The sequence below is a fragment of the Aspergillus campestris genome, assembly GCF_002847485.1.
Source record: "Aspergillus campestris IBT 28561 chromosome Unknown P168scaffold_12, whole genome shotgun sequence".
Lineage (NCBI taxonomy): Eukaryota > Fungi > Ascomycota > Eurotiomycetes > Eurotiales > Aspergillaceae > Aspergillus > Aspergillus campestris.
Genome location: NW_020194347.1, coordinates 684,313 through 701,920, shown reverse-complemented (window position 1 = coordinate 701,920; position 17,608 = coordinate 684,313). Strand labels below are relative to the sequence as shown.

The following is a 17,608-nucleotide window of genomic DNA, read 5'->3' as shown; positions in this document are numbered from 1 at the left end:
TGCAGCCATGAGATAGATGTGACTTTGATGCCGTCGCATACTTCGTGCAGGCTCAGACTCTCGTAGCGTCTCATGCGGATGAATCGATCGACGTGGTTGAGGATGACGTCTAGGTTAGAAGCCCCGTTGTCGTCCTTGCCCAGGAGCCCAGGAGGGACCAACTTTCGGAGCACTGCTCGACAAAACGCGGACACCGACGACGGGGGTGTCGCATGGTCGGTGAGGGTGGGCTTTGGGTTTGGGACTGCTGTGTTTGGCAGTGGGTTGGTTTGAAGATCCGGGAGTGTATCGTCAGGGGTTTGTGCGGGTGCAGCATGTGGCTGGGTGATTAAGGGCTCTGTCGTCGACGATGACAGTTCACTGTCTTGGGAGTTGACAGGCCCGAGAGACCATGGGCCGGTCCCCTGAGTAAGTCAGCCTCAGCCGTAGAAAGCAGGGTTTTAGACATACCTCTTCCGGGCAATAATAATTTAGCAGATGTAGATACGAGCACCGTTTGTGACGGTTCCGCATCTGCTGAGCTAGCGCCACGGCTTCGCCTCGCAGCCTTTTCGGCACCTTGGGAGGACTTTCAGCGCTGTGACCCTCTTCGCAGACGCTGTTGAGTTTCAGTCGCGGATTCCGAATCTGTTTCTGATTCTCTAGTCGAGCGATCTCGTCTTCGCGAGCGGAGTAGTCCGTGAAGGGCAGGGCCGTTTCACGGCCAACGTGCGAAGTGAACACATTGTGGAGGCCGAACTGTCTGGGGAAGATATACTTCAAGATGTGCACCGTCTCTTCGAGTGAGTCTGTGTTTTGGTATCGGTTCAGGACGTCTATCGCCGTTAGTACTGTCTGTCTGTTGCCTGTGTGAGACACTCACGCAGACTTGTCAAGCCGGAGTCGATCTTCCCCTTGGAAGTCAGCTTCGGACGAGCGTAGAGCATGCGTCGACGAAGGAATACAACACTGTTTGGTCGCTGTACAGGCGACACTGGTGCTGCTTTACTTGTTTTTGCCGTGGGTGGCTGTTTCCCGGTGGCAGCTGGCGCGGCATCACCCTGCAGACCAGGATTCACCACCTCATTTGCCTCTGTCTGTTTCTCTACAGGGTCGAGATCAGACAGCGGGAGACCTATTTGACAAATCAGCAAACGCATATCTATCGGGTGCGTCCAACAAACATACCGCTAACTTGGTTATAGATCCCCTTCCAAGTATCAATCGACACAAACACACCACAATCCAGCAAAAGCCTCAACATAATCTCATCCCCATTACTCCCCAAAAGGCCAAGAACCTCCGTCCAGGGTGCCTGCTTGAGCGCCACAACATTTTGATTTGGGAACCGCGCCACAAGGCCAGGTATACTGCACGCGGGAGCGGTATTGTTCCCCGGGGGCAGAAATGCGGTGGCACGCTGGTACCCATGGGTCAGCAGGTGCTGGGGCTTTCGATACGAGATGCCATTGCGGTTGAATAGAACGGTGATGACGAAGTCGACTATCTGGGTGGAATTAGTTCTGCAAGGAATGTGGTACACTGTGTTGCTACGGGGAGTATTGGGGATGCAAGGTCGACAGGCACATGGGACAAGGTACACATGCCAGCCAGTCTGGGAGTGAAAATGCAACAGGGCAGCGAATGGGATGATGAGGTAAAAGAAAAAGCCGTCCGACATACCTCTGCTTGCGCACAAGATGACCCGCTATCAGAAGTCGAGAGTTGAGATTTCGACTGCGACTGCGACTGGGAGAAGGCGACCAGATCCCGCTGTCGCTCCCGGCTAATCGTAGGAGGTGTCTCTTTCAACACACCCACAAGGGTCGTATCTAAGAAAGCCGCAAGCCCATTATTATCGCTGTTGCTGCTGCTGTTGCTGCTGTTGCTGCCCACCTGACTACCCCCGGTAGTCCTACAGCCGATAGAGGCGATCCTCCTACGCCTCGACCTAGAAGCCACAGGAATCTGGCCCAGAAGGTACTGTCTCAAAGAGACAACGCGATTGTAGTACAGCGACAGAACAGGATGCGACAGGAGCCGGGAAGAATCGCCCGAGATTTTCGAGACCGCCTCATTGTTTCCAGACCCGACGGCGGTTTCAGGAGCCGTGGTGGATGAGGATGGCTGGGACAGACCGGCGGGGCGGGTTTGACCGTCCTTGACGGGTCTCTTTCTCTTTTTGCCCATTGACCATTGATACAGATTCCAGGAGTTGGTTTTTGATTATAGTAGTGGTTGAATTGACCAGTGGCAGGTACGTTGGGATTGTTTATGGGGAGTAGAAATAGAATGATGTAGATGGAGGATTGAATTGCCCGACGGAACGCGCCGAGACGCGCCGGAACGCGGATGGCTGAAAGGGGAAATTCTCGACTGATGCAATCTACGATCATGGATAATATTTTATTATTGTATTGACTGATTAGACTTTGTTTATTATTGTGGATAGAAAAAGAAAAGCAAGAAAGAATAAAATAAAGATGAGGAAGAAAGACTGTGAATTGGTTAAATAAGTGTGATGTAATTGACAAGAATCAGTAGATTAGTACATTAGATAGACCATCAACAGGAATATATCTCAACAATACAGATCGATATCGGAAAAAAGTAGTTATAAATCTGTCCTGTTGAGTTGAGCATATCTAAAAATCCCTAAATCTATTTTGTTATGGTAGTTACTCTAAGTATATACTTGTACACATTTACGATATATATAATCGATGGCACAGACTACAGTGCACGCTACTAACAGACCAACAGGGTCAACAATGCAAACGGCAAGACAAGTGTCTACAGCAGTGTATGCCCTGACTGTTTCCAATCTCGTTTGACTCATTTACATTCTTTCCAGGGTCACAGCATGACAGTTGTCAACCTATCTCAAACAGACACAAAATCTCCCCCTCCAGAGTCCAAGTAAACACACAATGAGTAGCCAGCCTACAAACAAGACCCTAATGCCCAGCGTGCAAGGAATCGCACTCACCCCCAGCCTACCAACCATATTGCTCAACACACCAACAGCTCACATCACTACAAAGAAAGAAAGGTAAGACACAACACCGATGACGGATAGGATTGGCTGTCTTTGAATTAGGAAGCACGGACTCGACGAGCGTTGGGTGTCTGTTCCCATTCGTCTCTATCTGGATTTGTACCAGGACTGGGTTGTGAGTTGGTATGCCGGAAATGAGCACCCTGTATGTCTGGGACATGGTGCGTTTGGGAGGTATAGACTGTGGGTAGATGCTCCCGCCACAACAAGGGGTGTATAATGGGGATTGGTGGGTGGATGGAGGAGTCCATGTGCTTTCTACGGGGTACTTCACCGTGCGCTCACTCGAACACGATGGCTACACTCCAGACTTTCATTAGATGAGACATCCCAATCTGGAATGCTGGGCGAGAATCGCACGACACTGTTGAATCCGACATAGAAATTTCTACCTGTTGATGAGTATCTCCGCCCCCAGTCTCCGTCAGTCTGGTGCAGCACATTCACCTCGTATCCAGTTTCATGCATGACTGGGATACTCCTGGTAACTTAATCTGGAGTTCGCCCGTCCACCAGCCCAGCCCATCCAGTCGGTCAGTCAGTCAGCGATAAGGACACACCCTACACCACCCCCAGGAGATCAAATCGAAGGACACTAATTTTAGACCCGACCCGGTCGCGAGGCGGTGTTTTGAAGTGAGACAGGGGACCGACCCCACTCGCCACATTCCTCAGTCGGCACCTGGAGAGTTGGGGCCATTGTTGGAAGGTCGGGCCTGTTTCACATGGGAGGACAGGATAGAGGGTAGGTTGGTATGAAGCGCGAGTTAGATTGGGGACTGTGGCGGATGATGTATCAAAAGACAATCCGTTTGTTGGTTGGGTCTGTCATGTCTGTTCTAGTGTTTCAGCGGGCTGCCCCGTCAACCCGGGTGGGCGGATGATCATGTTTCGGCCGATCGCGAGATGTGAGGATGAGGGACTGACTATTGATGGATTCTCTTGAGGGGAGAGATCGGTAGACTGGATGTACTGTAGTATACGTGTGATGGGTTGTATTCCCAACCGCAAGTTATTCCCGACTTAAGACACGTCCTCACTCAGTCAATGCTCACTCGATAGATAGACCCAGCCGACGGTCTATCAACTGATCAACATCCACCCCAACCAACACCATGATGATCTTCAACCCGCCCAGCCACCAATCCCAGGCCGATCGGGATGTGATATCTCGAGACGATCCTTCCAGAAAAGCGGTCTCACACGAGGCAAGACCATCCCTCCCCCATCGCAGATTACATCTTGATTAAGGTGCAGGACAGGACCCAGGTCGACTTTTCCCTGGACGGATGCGAGGAGGCAACACCCGACGGGCCGACGGGTGGCGGGCGAAGAAGGGTATGATTGCTGTGCGGGATAAATTGGACTGAGACCCGCCAAGGATGAGCAGGTAGTTAGGCTTTAGGAATATCCCTGTAGGATTCTGTCAGATTTGATAGTTGCCACTTGGGTAGATATTTTCCTTTCGTTTGATAGTCGGATAGAAGAATTTGGAAATGATAGAAGAATTTGGAAATGAAATTTGGGATGATATTGAGAGAATATCGGTGAGAACCAAGTAAACAGGCTATCTAGGCAAGGCAGTATAGGACGAGGCATACTCCGGAGTACTGTCAAAAGCCGGTAAGACTCAAAACCATTGTGTGTGGAATCAGTGGATAGGGTGGGTAAGTGGGTCTACCATTGTTGTTCAAGGCCAGAAGAGGAAAAACCCACTGTCGATCGGTACTCTGTTCCTGACTATTCCCAGAAAGAGGGAAATAGACTCGTAGAGGAAGATCCATACGAGAATGATAACTGAACAATCAAGTCGATCGATGGAACGGGCGGTGGTCTAGAAAGGGCGCCGACGCTAGCCATGTTACATACAATACTGTTATATGCAATCTATTTGATTATATGTTTATGATTTTATCTTATGGTTATTATTGTATATACTTGTATTGATAGATTAATATATCTATTATTCTATATATATCAACATCAGACCTATCATCTTGATCAAGATACTGCAAGGACAGAAAGGAGGAAGCGGTGTGACCCAAACCGAGTGATCTGTCAGGCGGAAACTGACCGCCAGGTAAATACCGACCAACAGGATGATACTGGAGAGGTAGAGGTTGTTAATAAATTAAAGTTGAGTTGGCAGTGGGCCGTAGGATCATTCCATTCCTGGAGGATTGAGAAAGGAGAATGTACGGAATGAATCTGGAATAGTCCGGCCAGTTGTACAACCCGTTTTTAGAGGAGTGTACAGCACATCCAGGCCGATATCCGCACCAACGACATCGCCCGAACGAGCTAGTACCCCAACATTGCTCCACTGTCTGTCTGGTCCTGAATTTCTCCCTTGCACCTCAATTTGGGAGACGAGGGGGACAGGATGAAACCACAGTACGGAGTAGGATGAAGTGTCTTGATTATAGTAGAGGTATTCGTTGATGGTTGAGAATGAAACAGTCTGTCAATGAATTTGCTGAACAGGGTAACAGCTGCCATGAGGTCCATTTGCTACCGATCAGTGTGGTTGTCTTCAAAAATACCGAAAGACTTTCTTGTTTCTTGTTTTCAAAACTAACGCAAGGTTAAGCTCCCGTGCTGCAAAATGGAATATTCCTAGAATTCTTAGGAAAGATGTCTTGATGGATTTGATGTCCGATGTGATGCGTGCATACAGCACCTTTTCTCTCTCTCTCTCTCTCTCCCCCCCCCTCTCTCTTTTAAATGGAGTCTCAGAGATAAGAGTCTTACACATGGGAAAGAGTGGGGCGCGGTGTTCACCAGAGCGGAGAGTGCCAACAAAGGGCCCGGTGGAGTCATTGCTGACTTGGTTCCTTGGGACACCTCCCGACTGACTTTTTCTTTCTTTCTTTCCTGGCGTGCCTGGGGACCGGACTTTTGTAGTGTCGGAGAATGCATGACCGACTTCCCGTTGGTCCAGTTCAAAGGATTTGGCGGAGGAAATCCGGGCTACAGTTAGCCCTCCCTTGCGTCGGTGGAGGGATGAGAGGATGGTCTGGAATACAATACAATTGAATTGCTTGAAGATGATGAAAGAATGGTCGGAGTCGGCGGGTGTCGGATCTGTCGGCCGCTAGAGAAAGTTCCAGCCGTGAACCATTGATGGAGATTACTCGGTATGTTGCATTACCGTTGTTTGTATCCCTGTTGATTTTAGAGTATTTGTACCATTATGGCTAGATTGTATTCGTACTTGACATTAGAATCATCTGGTAATTAAGAGATGTCTTCAATTCATGGATGCCATGTCTGTTTGTCGTATATAGTATTTCCCCTCAATCGATATGGGTAGTATATAATGATCCTATTAGAATAAATCAAGATCATGATCAATCAATAATGATAATAAATGACAGAGGATTGATTGGTACCCATGAAATGCCCTAAACATCGGACGTAGCTGGGGTGGCCCACATCTGCAGCCCTTCCCAATTGATACCTAAAGGCATGGGATCATTCGTCGTCATCGTAAAGAACAACTGACTGGTCTGATCCCTTCCCCTCATTTTTTTTGGGAACAAAGATGATAGAATAGATCAGATATCAGATATCCCAGAGAAGATTGTAGGAATAATCAGGGATAGATCATGATTGAGCTGAGAGCCGAGAGTACAGAGTAGAAAGTACAGGGAATCCAACTAGTGAACTAAAGACAACCCCTGGTCCGCTGCCTCACAGTCTAGGCCCCCACTCCGCCTGACTTGTTGACCTCGTTTGTTTCTTTCTCTCTCTCTACTTTCTGCTCTACTTCCCCTCACAACCTCTTCTACCTCTCCCCACCATCCTTTCCCTCTTCCTCTCGCTCTCCCTCTCATCCCGGTCAGACTCATCGATCTATCTCTCTTCTCTTCCTTCACCGACGGGCTGTTCCGGTCCGATCTTCCTTGCCCTCTGTCTGACTCCGATTCTCTCGATCGACCTGGTGTACCCCCACAAACAAACACTAAACATCATCGTCATCATCACCACATCCACCTCCACCTCTCCCCCCCGAATCCTTCGATCTCTCAACCCAGGATCATTCAGCTCGCTGGCCTTGTTTCTACCCCCCAAATATGACGCCGTCCTGGGCTGGTGCTACCCGGTGATGCTTGCCTTGTAGTTCCAGGTCGGATCATCTGCAACCTTTCCTCCGTGGCCTACCAGCTGCGGCCAACACATCTATCGCAGAACTAACGGCCTCGAACAGGAAAGACCGCCATCTGCCAATCAATCCTGGTTGGAGGGCGGAAAAAAAAAACCTAAGACACTGACTGCTCAATCACTTTTTTTTGATTTTTTTTCTTTTTCTTTTTCTTTTTTTCTCAATCCATTTTATTGATTGATGTGATTGACCTTTCCTCGAAAGGGAAAAAGGCAAAAAAGAAAAAGGAAAAAGGGCAAAGAGAGGGAAGAAAAAAAAGAAAAAAATCATTAAAAAAAAAAGGGAAACAAACAATAGTAAAATTAAGGACTGTTCTCGCGTCCTATCTTGGCGAGGGGGGATAGCGGGTTGTCGGCCTGAAGAATGCAAGATGTCCGGCGGCAATGTCGAACACGTTTCTTGCTTCCTTGACAGCAATGACAACGCCCTTCACCTCCCACGCCAATCTTCTCCCACTCCTTCCGATGCTTTCGACGACGCCTTGTCACAGATTCCTCTCGAAGCATCTCTCCTCGCGCCATCCGTCCCCACACCCGTCTTGCGTCCCAGTACCACATACCCTCCTCCGGGTCTCACAGATTCGCGGCCTTGCGACGCATCCCTGACCCTTCATCCCGATCCAGACGACGCGCAGCTTCGGTCCTCCTCGCCCGACCCGGACGACTTCTACCGGACGCACCCCCCCGCATCCACCCCTGGGGATGAGATCGCGGTCGACTCGGCGAGGGCATTCATGGTCGGCATCAGCAACAGCGTAGCCGCCGACAGATACCCCCCATACTACCAGCGCGTGGCATCCGAGCCGACGTCCTTGTTTGATGCGAATGGGAACGGTGTCCAGTATCGCTCCGTCTCCGATTCGTCCCAGGGACCCTTCAAGCCCGATCCCGCCAAACGTCCGCTCGCCGGGGCTGTGACCGGAAGAGCCAGACAGGCCTCCTTCAAGGACCTGGTCAACAAGTTCAACAACAACGTCGACCAGGTGCTGCCCCGTCCCTCCGCAACTCCCTCTAGATCGCGGAACCCGTCGAGAGCCGCCAGCCCGGCGAGCCCCATCGACGGCCACGCGCGCGCCAGAGCATTGTCGCATCGGCGGGAAACGCTCGAATCCTCGACCCGACGACACCCCCTGCTCCGTGGGCACTCGACAGGGTTGCCCGGCCAAGAGCCGCTGACTCTCGTCCCGCCCCCACTGCGGACACAGGACCTCGACCCCCCGTCGCCGGCCGATTGGGACACCAACGCCCATCTGCCTCGACCGCATCCCGTGGGAGACCGACTGGCCGTCGATACGAACGTCTGGAGCCGAGAGCCGCTCGGCCTGTCACCCTTCCAACGTCGAGGATCCGAAGGGACGATCCCCAGTCCGCACCCCGCGACCCGCGACCTGTCTCCGGGCCGGTCCCCCTTGACCCCCACCGCCTGGTATCTAGGCCGGACGCCCTATCTCGAAGAAGTGACGACGGGCACCAGTGCCAATTCGCACAGACGCGCGCGAAGTGATTTAGCCGGAAACTGGCCTGGTGGCGCCGCCGCGCCCACTGCCGATTCCCACATGGCCATCCCGCTCCCCTTGCCGTTGGATGCCCGGACCCCCCCGGAGAGTCCACATTCCAAGTCCCGCATTCCCCTCTCGGCACACCGCCTCAGCTCGCCTTGCAGCTCGAGCGACTCCTCGCCCACGGCCAAGACCACCCCACCGTCCTGGGGCGCCCGGGCCGCCGCCCCCGTGCCCCTGCCACCCCGAGGAATTAGCCGCTTACCCAAACCGGCCCCCACTCCCCCTCGCGTCCGCGAGAGCAACGAGGGCCCACCGTCGTTTGCGACCAGTCCGCTTGCGAAACGCCCGGTGACCCGTGATCGCCAACGACACCCAGCCCCGAATCGGGGTCCCTTGCCCGACCCCTACATAACCGCCGACGGCCCCAAGAAGTCGCCTCCCCTCCGCAGCTCCCGACCCCGACATCCCGTCTCGCGCACCGCACCCCCTCACAAACCCCGATCCAAGGTAGTCGAGACCGTGTCGAACCTGCAGCGCCAGATCAACCGCGACCACGAGCCGCGGAGTGCCCGGCCGCGGGAGCGCAGACTGCCCGAACTGGGACATGTCGACTTTGCGACGCGACGGCAACGCATCCAACAGGCCTTCAACCGCACCGTCCAGGAGAATGAGCGCAAGGCAGAGAAGGCTGCGGAGCTCCGACGGCACGCCCAGGCGCAACAAAAGGGTCCTCCTCCGCCCCGTTCGGCGGCACCAGAACGGCCCGCGAGCCCCCCGGCCCAAATCGAGAGCCCACGCCATATGGATGACTCCGCGACCGTGATCGAGGACGCTCCCGAGGCCAGCCCTGAAGAGACCACCCCGCCGCGCGTCGTACCGGGCCTCACCGATGCGGACTCGCCTCCCCCGCTCCGAGTCGATACCAACTTCGTGCCGCAGGCACCGATCCCCCGGTCCGTCGAGCCTCTCACTGCGATGGACTCGCCGACGTTAGGACGGCCTGATGTCGCTGGCGATCCGCAGGATCGCGCTCCGACCAGCGCTTCGGCCGTCACCCCGGAATCGGCCACCACCCGGGACACGGCCTTCGATCCCGAGCCGCAGACCGAGCTGTCCCGTCATACCCTGCACGAATCGCACCGGACCCTGTTGAGCCAGATCATGCAGATCCGCGAGTCCAGCCCCAGCAGCTCCTCGTGCGACGACCGTGACTGTAGCTTCTCGGACAACGAGGATAAAGAATCGATTCCGATCATGTTACCCGATGACCCTCTCGGCTGCGATGCCTCCGTGGGGAGCAGCGATTATCACCAGCTCCGGACGCACTACCCCCCACACGACGACCGGATGGCGAACGCGCTCGTCAACCGGTGGAGCATCAGTTCGTGGTCTTCCTCGCTCCGCAACCAGAACTCTACCGACGATCAATGTGAAGGCAGCGGGGATGACCTCTCCCAGCTGCAACCCTGCACCGAAGATAGCGGACTGGCGACCCAGTCGTGCTCCGCCTTCTCCAGCACCCCGCCGTCCGTCGCCGGCGATCGCCGCTCCCAGAACCTGTCCGTGCCCACTCACCCGCCATCGGAGGCGAAGCCGGACGGCGGATCGCAGACGCACCCGTGGGACCACTCTCGCTCCGCCAGTCTGGCCAAGTTGGGCGGATGGGACTCCAAGCGCGTGACGCAGCTGTACTTTGAAGAACTGGCGCGTGGGAGGGGGCATCGTCTGCCCATCCCGGCCGCCCACACATCCGTCGACGCCGGCAAGCGTGCCGACGGGCGGACGGACAGTCTGACCGACGACCCGGTCCTGGTGTCCAACGCTGATGGTATCCCGTCGTCCAATCGCAACGCCCACACGGCGAGTCTAATTCTCCGGGATGACTGGGAACACGCCTCTCCGTCGATCATGGATTGGATGCAAATTGCGGCCGATGAATCGTCTCCGCAGGAACACCGCGGCGCCAAAGCCGACGGTGAGCCCACGCCTCGGCTTGTGACTCCGGACTCGCGCCAGCCGTGCTCGGACGAGGCAGACGGCAGCCTTAGCCAGGTCGGCGACGTCCAAAGCCCTCGAACGCTCGACGTGCCGGACGCTCGTCCCCCTTTACCGTCCCACGAGCCGCCCCCTCCGCCGACGGAGCACGAAGAGAATGGCACCGCCATCATTTCACAGCCCTTGCCCCCGCACCCTTACGTTCTCCCGTCGGCGCGACGGTCTCTCGAGTCTCAGTCGGCGACTATCTTCTCTCCCTTGGATCCGGTCCAGAGCGTCGGTAGTAGTGAGAATTCCCTGCAACGACTGGAGACGACTGCGTCTGCGCAAGCCCTGCACTCATCGGCTACGTCACTGGTGCCCTCGGCCTCAGAACCGGCCGCCGACGTGGTCAAGTCCCCCTCCCCCGAGCAGCGTCAATTGAAGAAGCGACGGCACGTCATCAAGGAGTTGGTGGACACCGAGTATACGTTTGGCCGGGACATGAAAGTCGTTGACGACATCTACAAGGGGACGTCCAGCTCCTGTCTGGATCTGTCCACCGAGGATGTGAAGATCCTCTTCGCCAACTCGGACCAGGTGGTTCAGTTTTCCATGGCCTTCCAGGACACCCTCAAGGAAGCGGCCAAAAGCGTCTACGTGATGCCCAAGTCGCAGCGGTGGAGCAGCAGGCGGAACGGGCGAAACCGGAACTCCGTCAAAATCGACCATGACGCATTGACCGGGGCCTCGGCGTCAGATATGGAAAGAGACCGGGCCACGTCCATCGGGCGGGCCTTTGTGACCCACGTGGAAACCATGGAGAAGGTCTACTCGGATTATTTGAAAAACCACGACGCGGCCAACAAGAAGCTCCAAACCCTGCAGCGGAATCCCAAGGTGGCGATCTGGCTCAAAGAGTGCCGGGAGTGGGCCTCGGACCTGACAGCGGCATGGGATCTCGATTCTCTCCTGGTCAAGCCCGTGCAACGGATCTTGAAGTACCCCTTGTTGCTGTCGGAGCTCATCGACTCCACTCCGGAGGACCACCCCGATCGTGCCTATCTCATGAACGCCCTGGACGAGGTCACCAAGATCTCCGTTCGCATCAACGAGATGAAGAAGCGGGCCGACCTTGTGGGCCAGGTCGTTGGGCGAAGACGCAAAGAGTCCGATGTGAGGACCGGTCTGTCCAAGGCTTTTGGTCGCCGCACGGAGAAGTTCCGCCAACAGGTCGGTCTCTCCGACTTGTTCGAGGATAAGGAGTACGATGCCCTGGCCCAAAAATTCGGGGACAACTTCTTCCAGCTGCAGGTGGTCATGCGCGATGCGGAGACATACACGCAGGAAGCGCAAAGCTCCATGGACAGCTTTACCGAATACGTTGCTGCGATCGAAGCCTTCATCGATGTGTCCTCGACGAACTATTCTGAATTGGAAGGCAAGTGGCGTGATTTGAAGGTGACTGTGCAGGATATCATGGCGTTGACGTTACCTGAGCATGTAAGTGTTTCCCCCGTATCCAACCAATGTCCCTATTGCTGACTCGTTCCAGCTCGGTATTGTTCGCAAGAGTGTCATCGATCCAATGGTCACATTGCTCAAACTGCACGAAGGTCCGCAACGGGTAATGAAGAAGCGTGACAAGCGTCTGATGGATTATGCACGCTTCAAAGGCGCGAAGGAGCGGGGGGACAAGCCCGATAAGAAGACGGCAGAGCAAGGGGAGCAATTCGTGGCGTTGAACGAGACTCTCAAGGACGAGCTGCCCAAACTCTACTCCCTGACCGCCAAGTTGATGGAGGCTTGCCTTAAGAACTTCCTGCAGATCCAAACCACTTGGTACAGTGTGCTGCAGACGAAGCTTGGGCCGTTGGTCGAGTCCTTCCCCGAGGATGTCCAGAAGGTGGTGATGGACTGGACCGCCACGTTCAACTTTGCCGAAGCCCAGGTGTCGTCTCTTGGGATCTGCAACGGCTCCTTGCTGGCGGAAAGCCTCAACATGGTCAACTTCAACACCCCTTCCATTGGGGCCACCATCAGCTCGCCCCGACGCCCGTCGACTGTCAACAGCTCGAGTACGCGCATGGGATCTGCCATGGAGGAATCGCCCAAGGCGTCTCACGACTTCGGCAGCATCCGTCCGTTCCAATCCCCCAGCATTGATGGCCAGTCCCTCATGTCGCATGGACGCCACCGGGCCGATTCCACGTTCTCGGGTCGTGCGGCGCCTGACACCCCCGAGATTCCGCAGAGCCAAGCCTTGCAGCAGATCACCAGTCCATCCTCCAAGTCCGCGCCCCAGTCCATCTCCAACACTGAGTCCTTCCCCAGCCTCCCGCGACTGAGCCTGGACTCTCCATTCCTGGCCGATATGATCGGGAATCCCACCGATGGGGAGCCGGCACCGGAAGAGAACCCCACTTCACCGGGTGGTCGATACTCGGGCTTCTTCTCGTCTGCCATGCCCATGTCCGACAGCCCTCAGGAGGAGAAGACGGGCGAGATCGATCACACGAAAGAACCGCCTGCCGTGCTGTTCTTAGCGGCCAGCATTTACGAGTTCAATATCGACCGGGCGCGCCGTGAAGCGGGGTATCCTTATCTGACCTACGTCCCGGGGGAGATCTTCGACGTTATTGCGGAGAAGGGAGAGCTCTGGCTGGCTAGGAACCAGGACGACTCGACGGGGCAGGTGGGGTGGATTTGGAACAAACACTTTGCCAAGTTATCCTCCTAACCTCTCACTTATCTTGTTTTCCCGCCCTTTTATTTCTGCTCTTTTCTTTTTTCTTTTCTGTTCTATTGCCTCTTCTGGGAACTCAAAATCGAGTAACCGACTTGAACCCCCAAGTCTTTGTGCCAATTTCTTTCTTTCTTCTGCCTCCCTGAGCGTTCGGTTTCAATCTTGTGATGATAATGTGGTGTTGGGTGTGTTTCGTGGGGTTTTTTTTTTCTGATTTTCGACCTTGACTGTTCCAACGGTAGGGTTCAACGACAGCGTCATGATGGAATATCATCCATTGTGTGTCTTTCGTCTTTTACTATTTTACTTTGTTACACATCCGACCACTGGGAAAGTGGAGAAAACGAGATTTGGCGTGTGGATGAAGGTCTGCGAAGACCGTGGCATGAACAGATCGATTGTTGATTCTTGATTGATTCTAAATGCTGCACCTCTGCCAGTGTTGGAATGTGCCTACTACCTGCTACCTACCTACCTACCTGTTATTAGATACCCCCTCGACCGAACCGAGAATTGATTAATTACTATTATACCTTATTTATATTAGACGACTTTCCACATACAGTTACCCCGTAGATCAAAGCACGGGAGGCGTAAGGCGTAAGGCGTAAGGCAGGGACACACCTAGATATCACGTGCATTAGACCAGCCACAACCAGCCACATCAGCCACAGTGACGTCTTGAGCCTCGGATGACGGACAACATGCCTTGACCAGGTTCACTTCCTTCTTTCCCCAGTTTAACTTCGTTTCGCATCCCTGTCTCCCTTCCCCTCCCCCCACTCCCAGTTTGGTCTTCCGAGGTAGAAAGACACTATTCTATTCTTCAAGTGATTTGACTAGTCGACTGCGCTCCCTGTTGATATATCCATCTACCGGCCGACCGGCAATCAATCAATCAATCAATCAATCCCTTGGTTGCGAAAGGCTACCTCCCACCACCTGTTGATATAACTCACTCTCTAGACGAAGACATCGAGAGAGATACGGCCTTGTCTCCGATCCGATAGTGGACAACGATCGCGCTCGGCTTGTTCTATATATATATCCTCGAGACATACTTTCCACCCGCCCGCCCGTCCGCCCGCCCGTTGAGTTACTCCTCACAGGCCGGTCATTCAACTCAACTGTTGCTCTGTCTTATCCGACCTAGTCGGCATTTAGAGGGAAGACTAAGTCGATCGCGTCGAGCGTTGGTAGATATCGTGCACAATGCGGGACGGTGGATTGGGGCGGTTGCAGAAGAGGATGAGGCGGTTTGGTGATTCGGTGGGTTTTATTTCTTTATTTCCTTCTTTCCTTCCTTTCCCTATTGGATGGGTTAGGAATGATGGTGGATGGATGGGATTTCGGCTGATAGACTGTTGTAGTTGAATCCGGATGATGCCTACCTTAGCTGTGAGTTTTGTTGATCCCTTATGATATTATATTGAAATGAGGAAAGAAGATTGACCAAGTTGGAGTTTATAGATCATGATGTTCGGTGTATGTACTGTGGTTTCCTCGTCGGTGCGCGCTAGAAAAGGCAAGGCATTAATAACATCCACAGTAACACGAGAAGACATGCAGTCTCTCAAAAACGACTGGCTCACGGATAATGTGGGTGCTTACCTCTTTCTGAAGTACAGGGTCAGCCACGAGCTAACCCATCACAGATCATCTCCTTCTGGGAGGAGTAAGTTTTATTGCATAACAACTCTAACCCCACGGAGACTAACCCGGGGTCACGCCGGCAGATATCTAGAGCGGGAATTCCTCACCCATTACAAATCCTCCAACATCGTCCTCCTGCGCCCCAGCATGTCCTTCATGATCCTGCAAACCCCCAACCCGCACTCCCTCCGCGAAGCCCTCCCCGACTTCACGCAAACAACGCACGTCTTCCTCCCGATTAACGACTGCCGCAACGTCACAGAAGCCGAAGGCGGCACGCACTGGTCCCTACTCCTGATCTCCATCGTCGACGGGATAGCCTTCCACTACGACTCCCTGCCCCCGGGGAACTACTGGGAAGCGCGAGCAGTGACGACCAAGTTCGGGACGCTCCTCAACCGGCCGATCCGCTTCGTGCATCTTGAGGACTCGCCGATGCAGGAAAACGGCAGCGACTGCGGCGTGTTTGTGTGTCTCAGCATGCGACATCTGCTCCTCAAGAGACTCTTAACGGCAAATGCTAGTGAAAAAGTCAGCATGAGTCTCGGGGGTCGAAAAGTCGACGCCCGATCTGGGCGGAAGGAAATCTCTAAGATCATCGAGGGATTTCGGAAAGAGGGCGAGAGACGTCGATCGTATGCCTCCTCCTCTCTACCCACTCTATATTCAAGTATACTAAGAAGTAACCCTGATAACGATTCAATCCAACAGAGCAAGTCTCAGCCCAGCAGGAAACAAATCCAACAGTCCACCCCGCATCGAATGATCCAACGATCTCCACTATTGGTTAGCGGTAACGGCATGGCATGGCAAGAAAGGACAGAAAGAAAAGAAAAAGACAAAAAAGAAAAGAGTATAAGGGGCTCATACCGGCGCTTTTATCTATATCATATCATTACTTTTATTATTTTGGTAGTGGATAGAGGATGGATGGGATAGGATGGGTTGGATGGAATTGAACGATTGGGCTGGCCCACACACGCACACCCACGGTCATGGAATGGTACCTGGCACTTGGTACCTACACGGTACATAATATACAGTAGCATAGCATAGCATATGGCATATGGCATTGTTTCTTGTTGAAATGCTGAATTGATGATGTGCATTCATATATATCACCATACATACCCATCTATATGTTACTATAGACCTAGGTATTATTCAATGTAATGACATGAAATGAATATACAATAAATGATGATGGCTGATTTATATTATAGTATGCTCCGTGGATTGTGGGATAATCCACATGCATGTATGTATACTCTTGCCTTACTTTTTTATCTTACGCCTTCCTTGAAATCTATTGTAGGAGCGATAAGTCTTATAGTGTTCATCTATCCCGCCTACTTGTGGAATCTCACTCCCTGTTTGGAGATGATAACTGTATACTTATTTTTTTTTATGGCGCTGCTGCTGCTGCTGATGTATATTTATCTACCTCAATAGAAACAATAGCGTATAGGATAGTTATTACACCTGTTATCTATAGCATATATGATGCAAGTATAATTCAAAGAAGCTTGATTGATAAAGATAAAATCAAACTATAACAGAAGCCAGGCCATGGAATAATAAACCAAATTAAATTAGAGAAAATAGACTCACTCACGCTACACGATATGTAAGAAATAAACAAACAAACAATGAATCATTACAAACAACAAAAGAAAAACTGCTATGACTCCACCTAATCCCAAAAAACAATCCAACAAGAACAGCATCAAAAAGTCTATCTAGCCATCAGAAGAAGGGTAACTTTACAACATCAAACTATTCCACAAATCAGCCGCATCCTGGCCCGTCAGCCCGCTTTCGGCCACCTGCTGGGCAGAGGCAGCGCAGATGTCGAGTGTAGACTGGGGTGCGTCGCAGGGGCTCCTGAGACGGTTACAGATGTGGCCCATGAGAGTGTCGATTGATGGAGTTGGCTGATGCTCGAAGTCCTTCTGGTTGTTTGTGATGAAAAGCCATTCGTTGTGGCCTTCGAGCCCGTACTCCCAGTCAATGGACGGGTCGGTGCACTTGCCGTAGTCGAGCCTGCCGACGGGGGGCGAAGTCGGGCAGTTGGTCACTGTCTCGGTGGTGGTTTCGGTCTGGGTCTCGGTGGTGGTGATCGTGGCGACTTCAGTTATGGTCTGTGGGGGTTGGGTGATTGTGACTGTGTCGGTGATGATCTGGGTGATGGTTACTGGGGGCTCGGTGATGGTTGGGCCGGGCTCGGTGATGGTCTGAGTCACAGGAGGCTCGGTGATGGTTAGGGTTTGAGTTGGACCGGGCTCGGTGATGGTGATGGTTTGGGCTGGCTCGGTCACGGTCTCCGGAGGTAAGGTGATGGTCTGGCCAGGCGCAGTAACAGTTGTGGTCTCAGTCATACCAGGCTCAGTAATAGTCTCGGCTGGCAGGGTGATAGTCTCTGCTGGTAGAGTGATAGTCTCTGCTGGTAGAGTAATAGTCTGGCCTGGCTCAGTGACAGTTGAAGCTGGTAGGGTGATAGTCTCTGCTGGTAGTGTGACAGTCATACCAGGC

At 53.2% G+C, this 17,608-nt stretch overlaps 2 protein-coding genes across 2 annotated transcripts; one reads left to right on the top strand and one right to left on the bottom strand.

Annotated features, from left to right (window-relative positions):
* Window positions 1-215: 215 nt before the first annotated feature.
* On the bottom strand, window positions 216-2,364 carry P168DRAFT_60658 (telomerase reverse transcriptase). Its single transcript, XM_024842049.1, has 4 exons — window positions 1,663-2,364; window positions 1,168-1,486; window positions 863-1,114; window positions 216-815 (listed from the first exon to the last, which is right to left on the bottom strand). Exons 1-4 carry the CDS (start codon window positions 2,167-2,169, stop codon window positions 358-360), a joined length of 1,536 nt encoding a protein of 511 aa, XP_024689828.1. The 5' UTR covers window positions 2,170-2,364; the 3' UTR covers window positions 216-357.
* Window positions 2,365-7,572: 5,208 nt separating this feature from the next.
* On the top strand, window positions 7,573-16,015 carry P168DRAFT_242864 (putative Rho guanyl nucleotide exchange factor; the record flags this gene model as incomplete). The annotated part of the gene is made up of 9 exons (XM_024833828.1): window positions 7,573-12,180; window positions 12,233-13,377; window positions 13,511-13,608; window positions 14,141-14,226; window positions 14,624-14,692; window positions 14,794-14,821; window positions 14,973-15,022; window positions 15,079-15,098; window positions 15,160-16,015. 9 exons carry the CDS (start codon window positions 7,573-7,575, stop codon window positions 16,013-16,015), a joined length of 6,960 nt encoding a protein of 2,319 aa, XP_024689827.1.
* Between the last annotated feature and the right edge of the window lie 1,593 nt (window positions 16,016-17,608).

Bases quoted from the DNA above. Each gene is read 5' to 3' on its own strand.
- P168DRAFT_60658 (XM_024842049.1), bottom strand. From the start codon at position 2,169: ATGGGCAAAAAGAGAAAGAGACCCGTCAAGGACGGTCAAACCCGCCCC. The intron at 1,115-1,167 runs GTATGTTTGTTG...TTTGTCAAATAG, and splicing joins GATCTATAACCAAGTTAGCG to GTCTCCCGCTGTCTGATCTC. The intron at 816-862 runs GTGAGTGTCTCA...TAACGGCGATAG, and splicing joins CTCCGGCTTGACAAGTCTGC to ACGTCCTGAACCGATACCAA.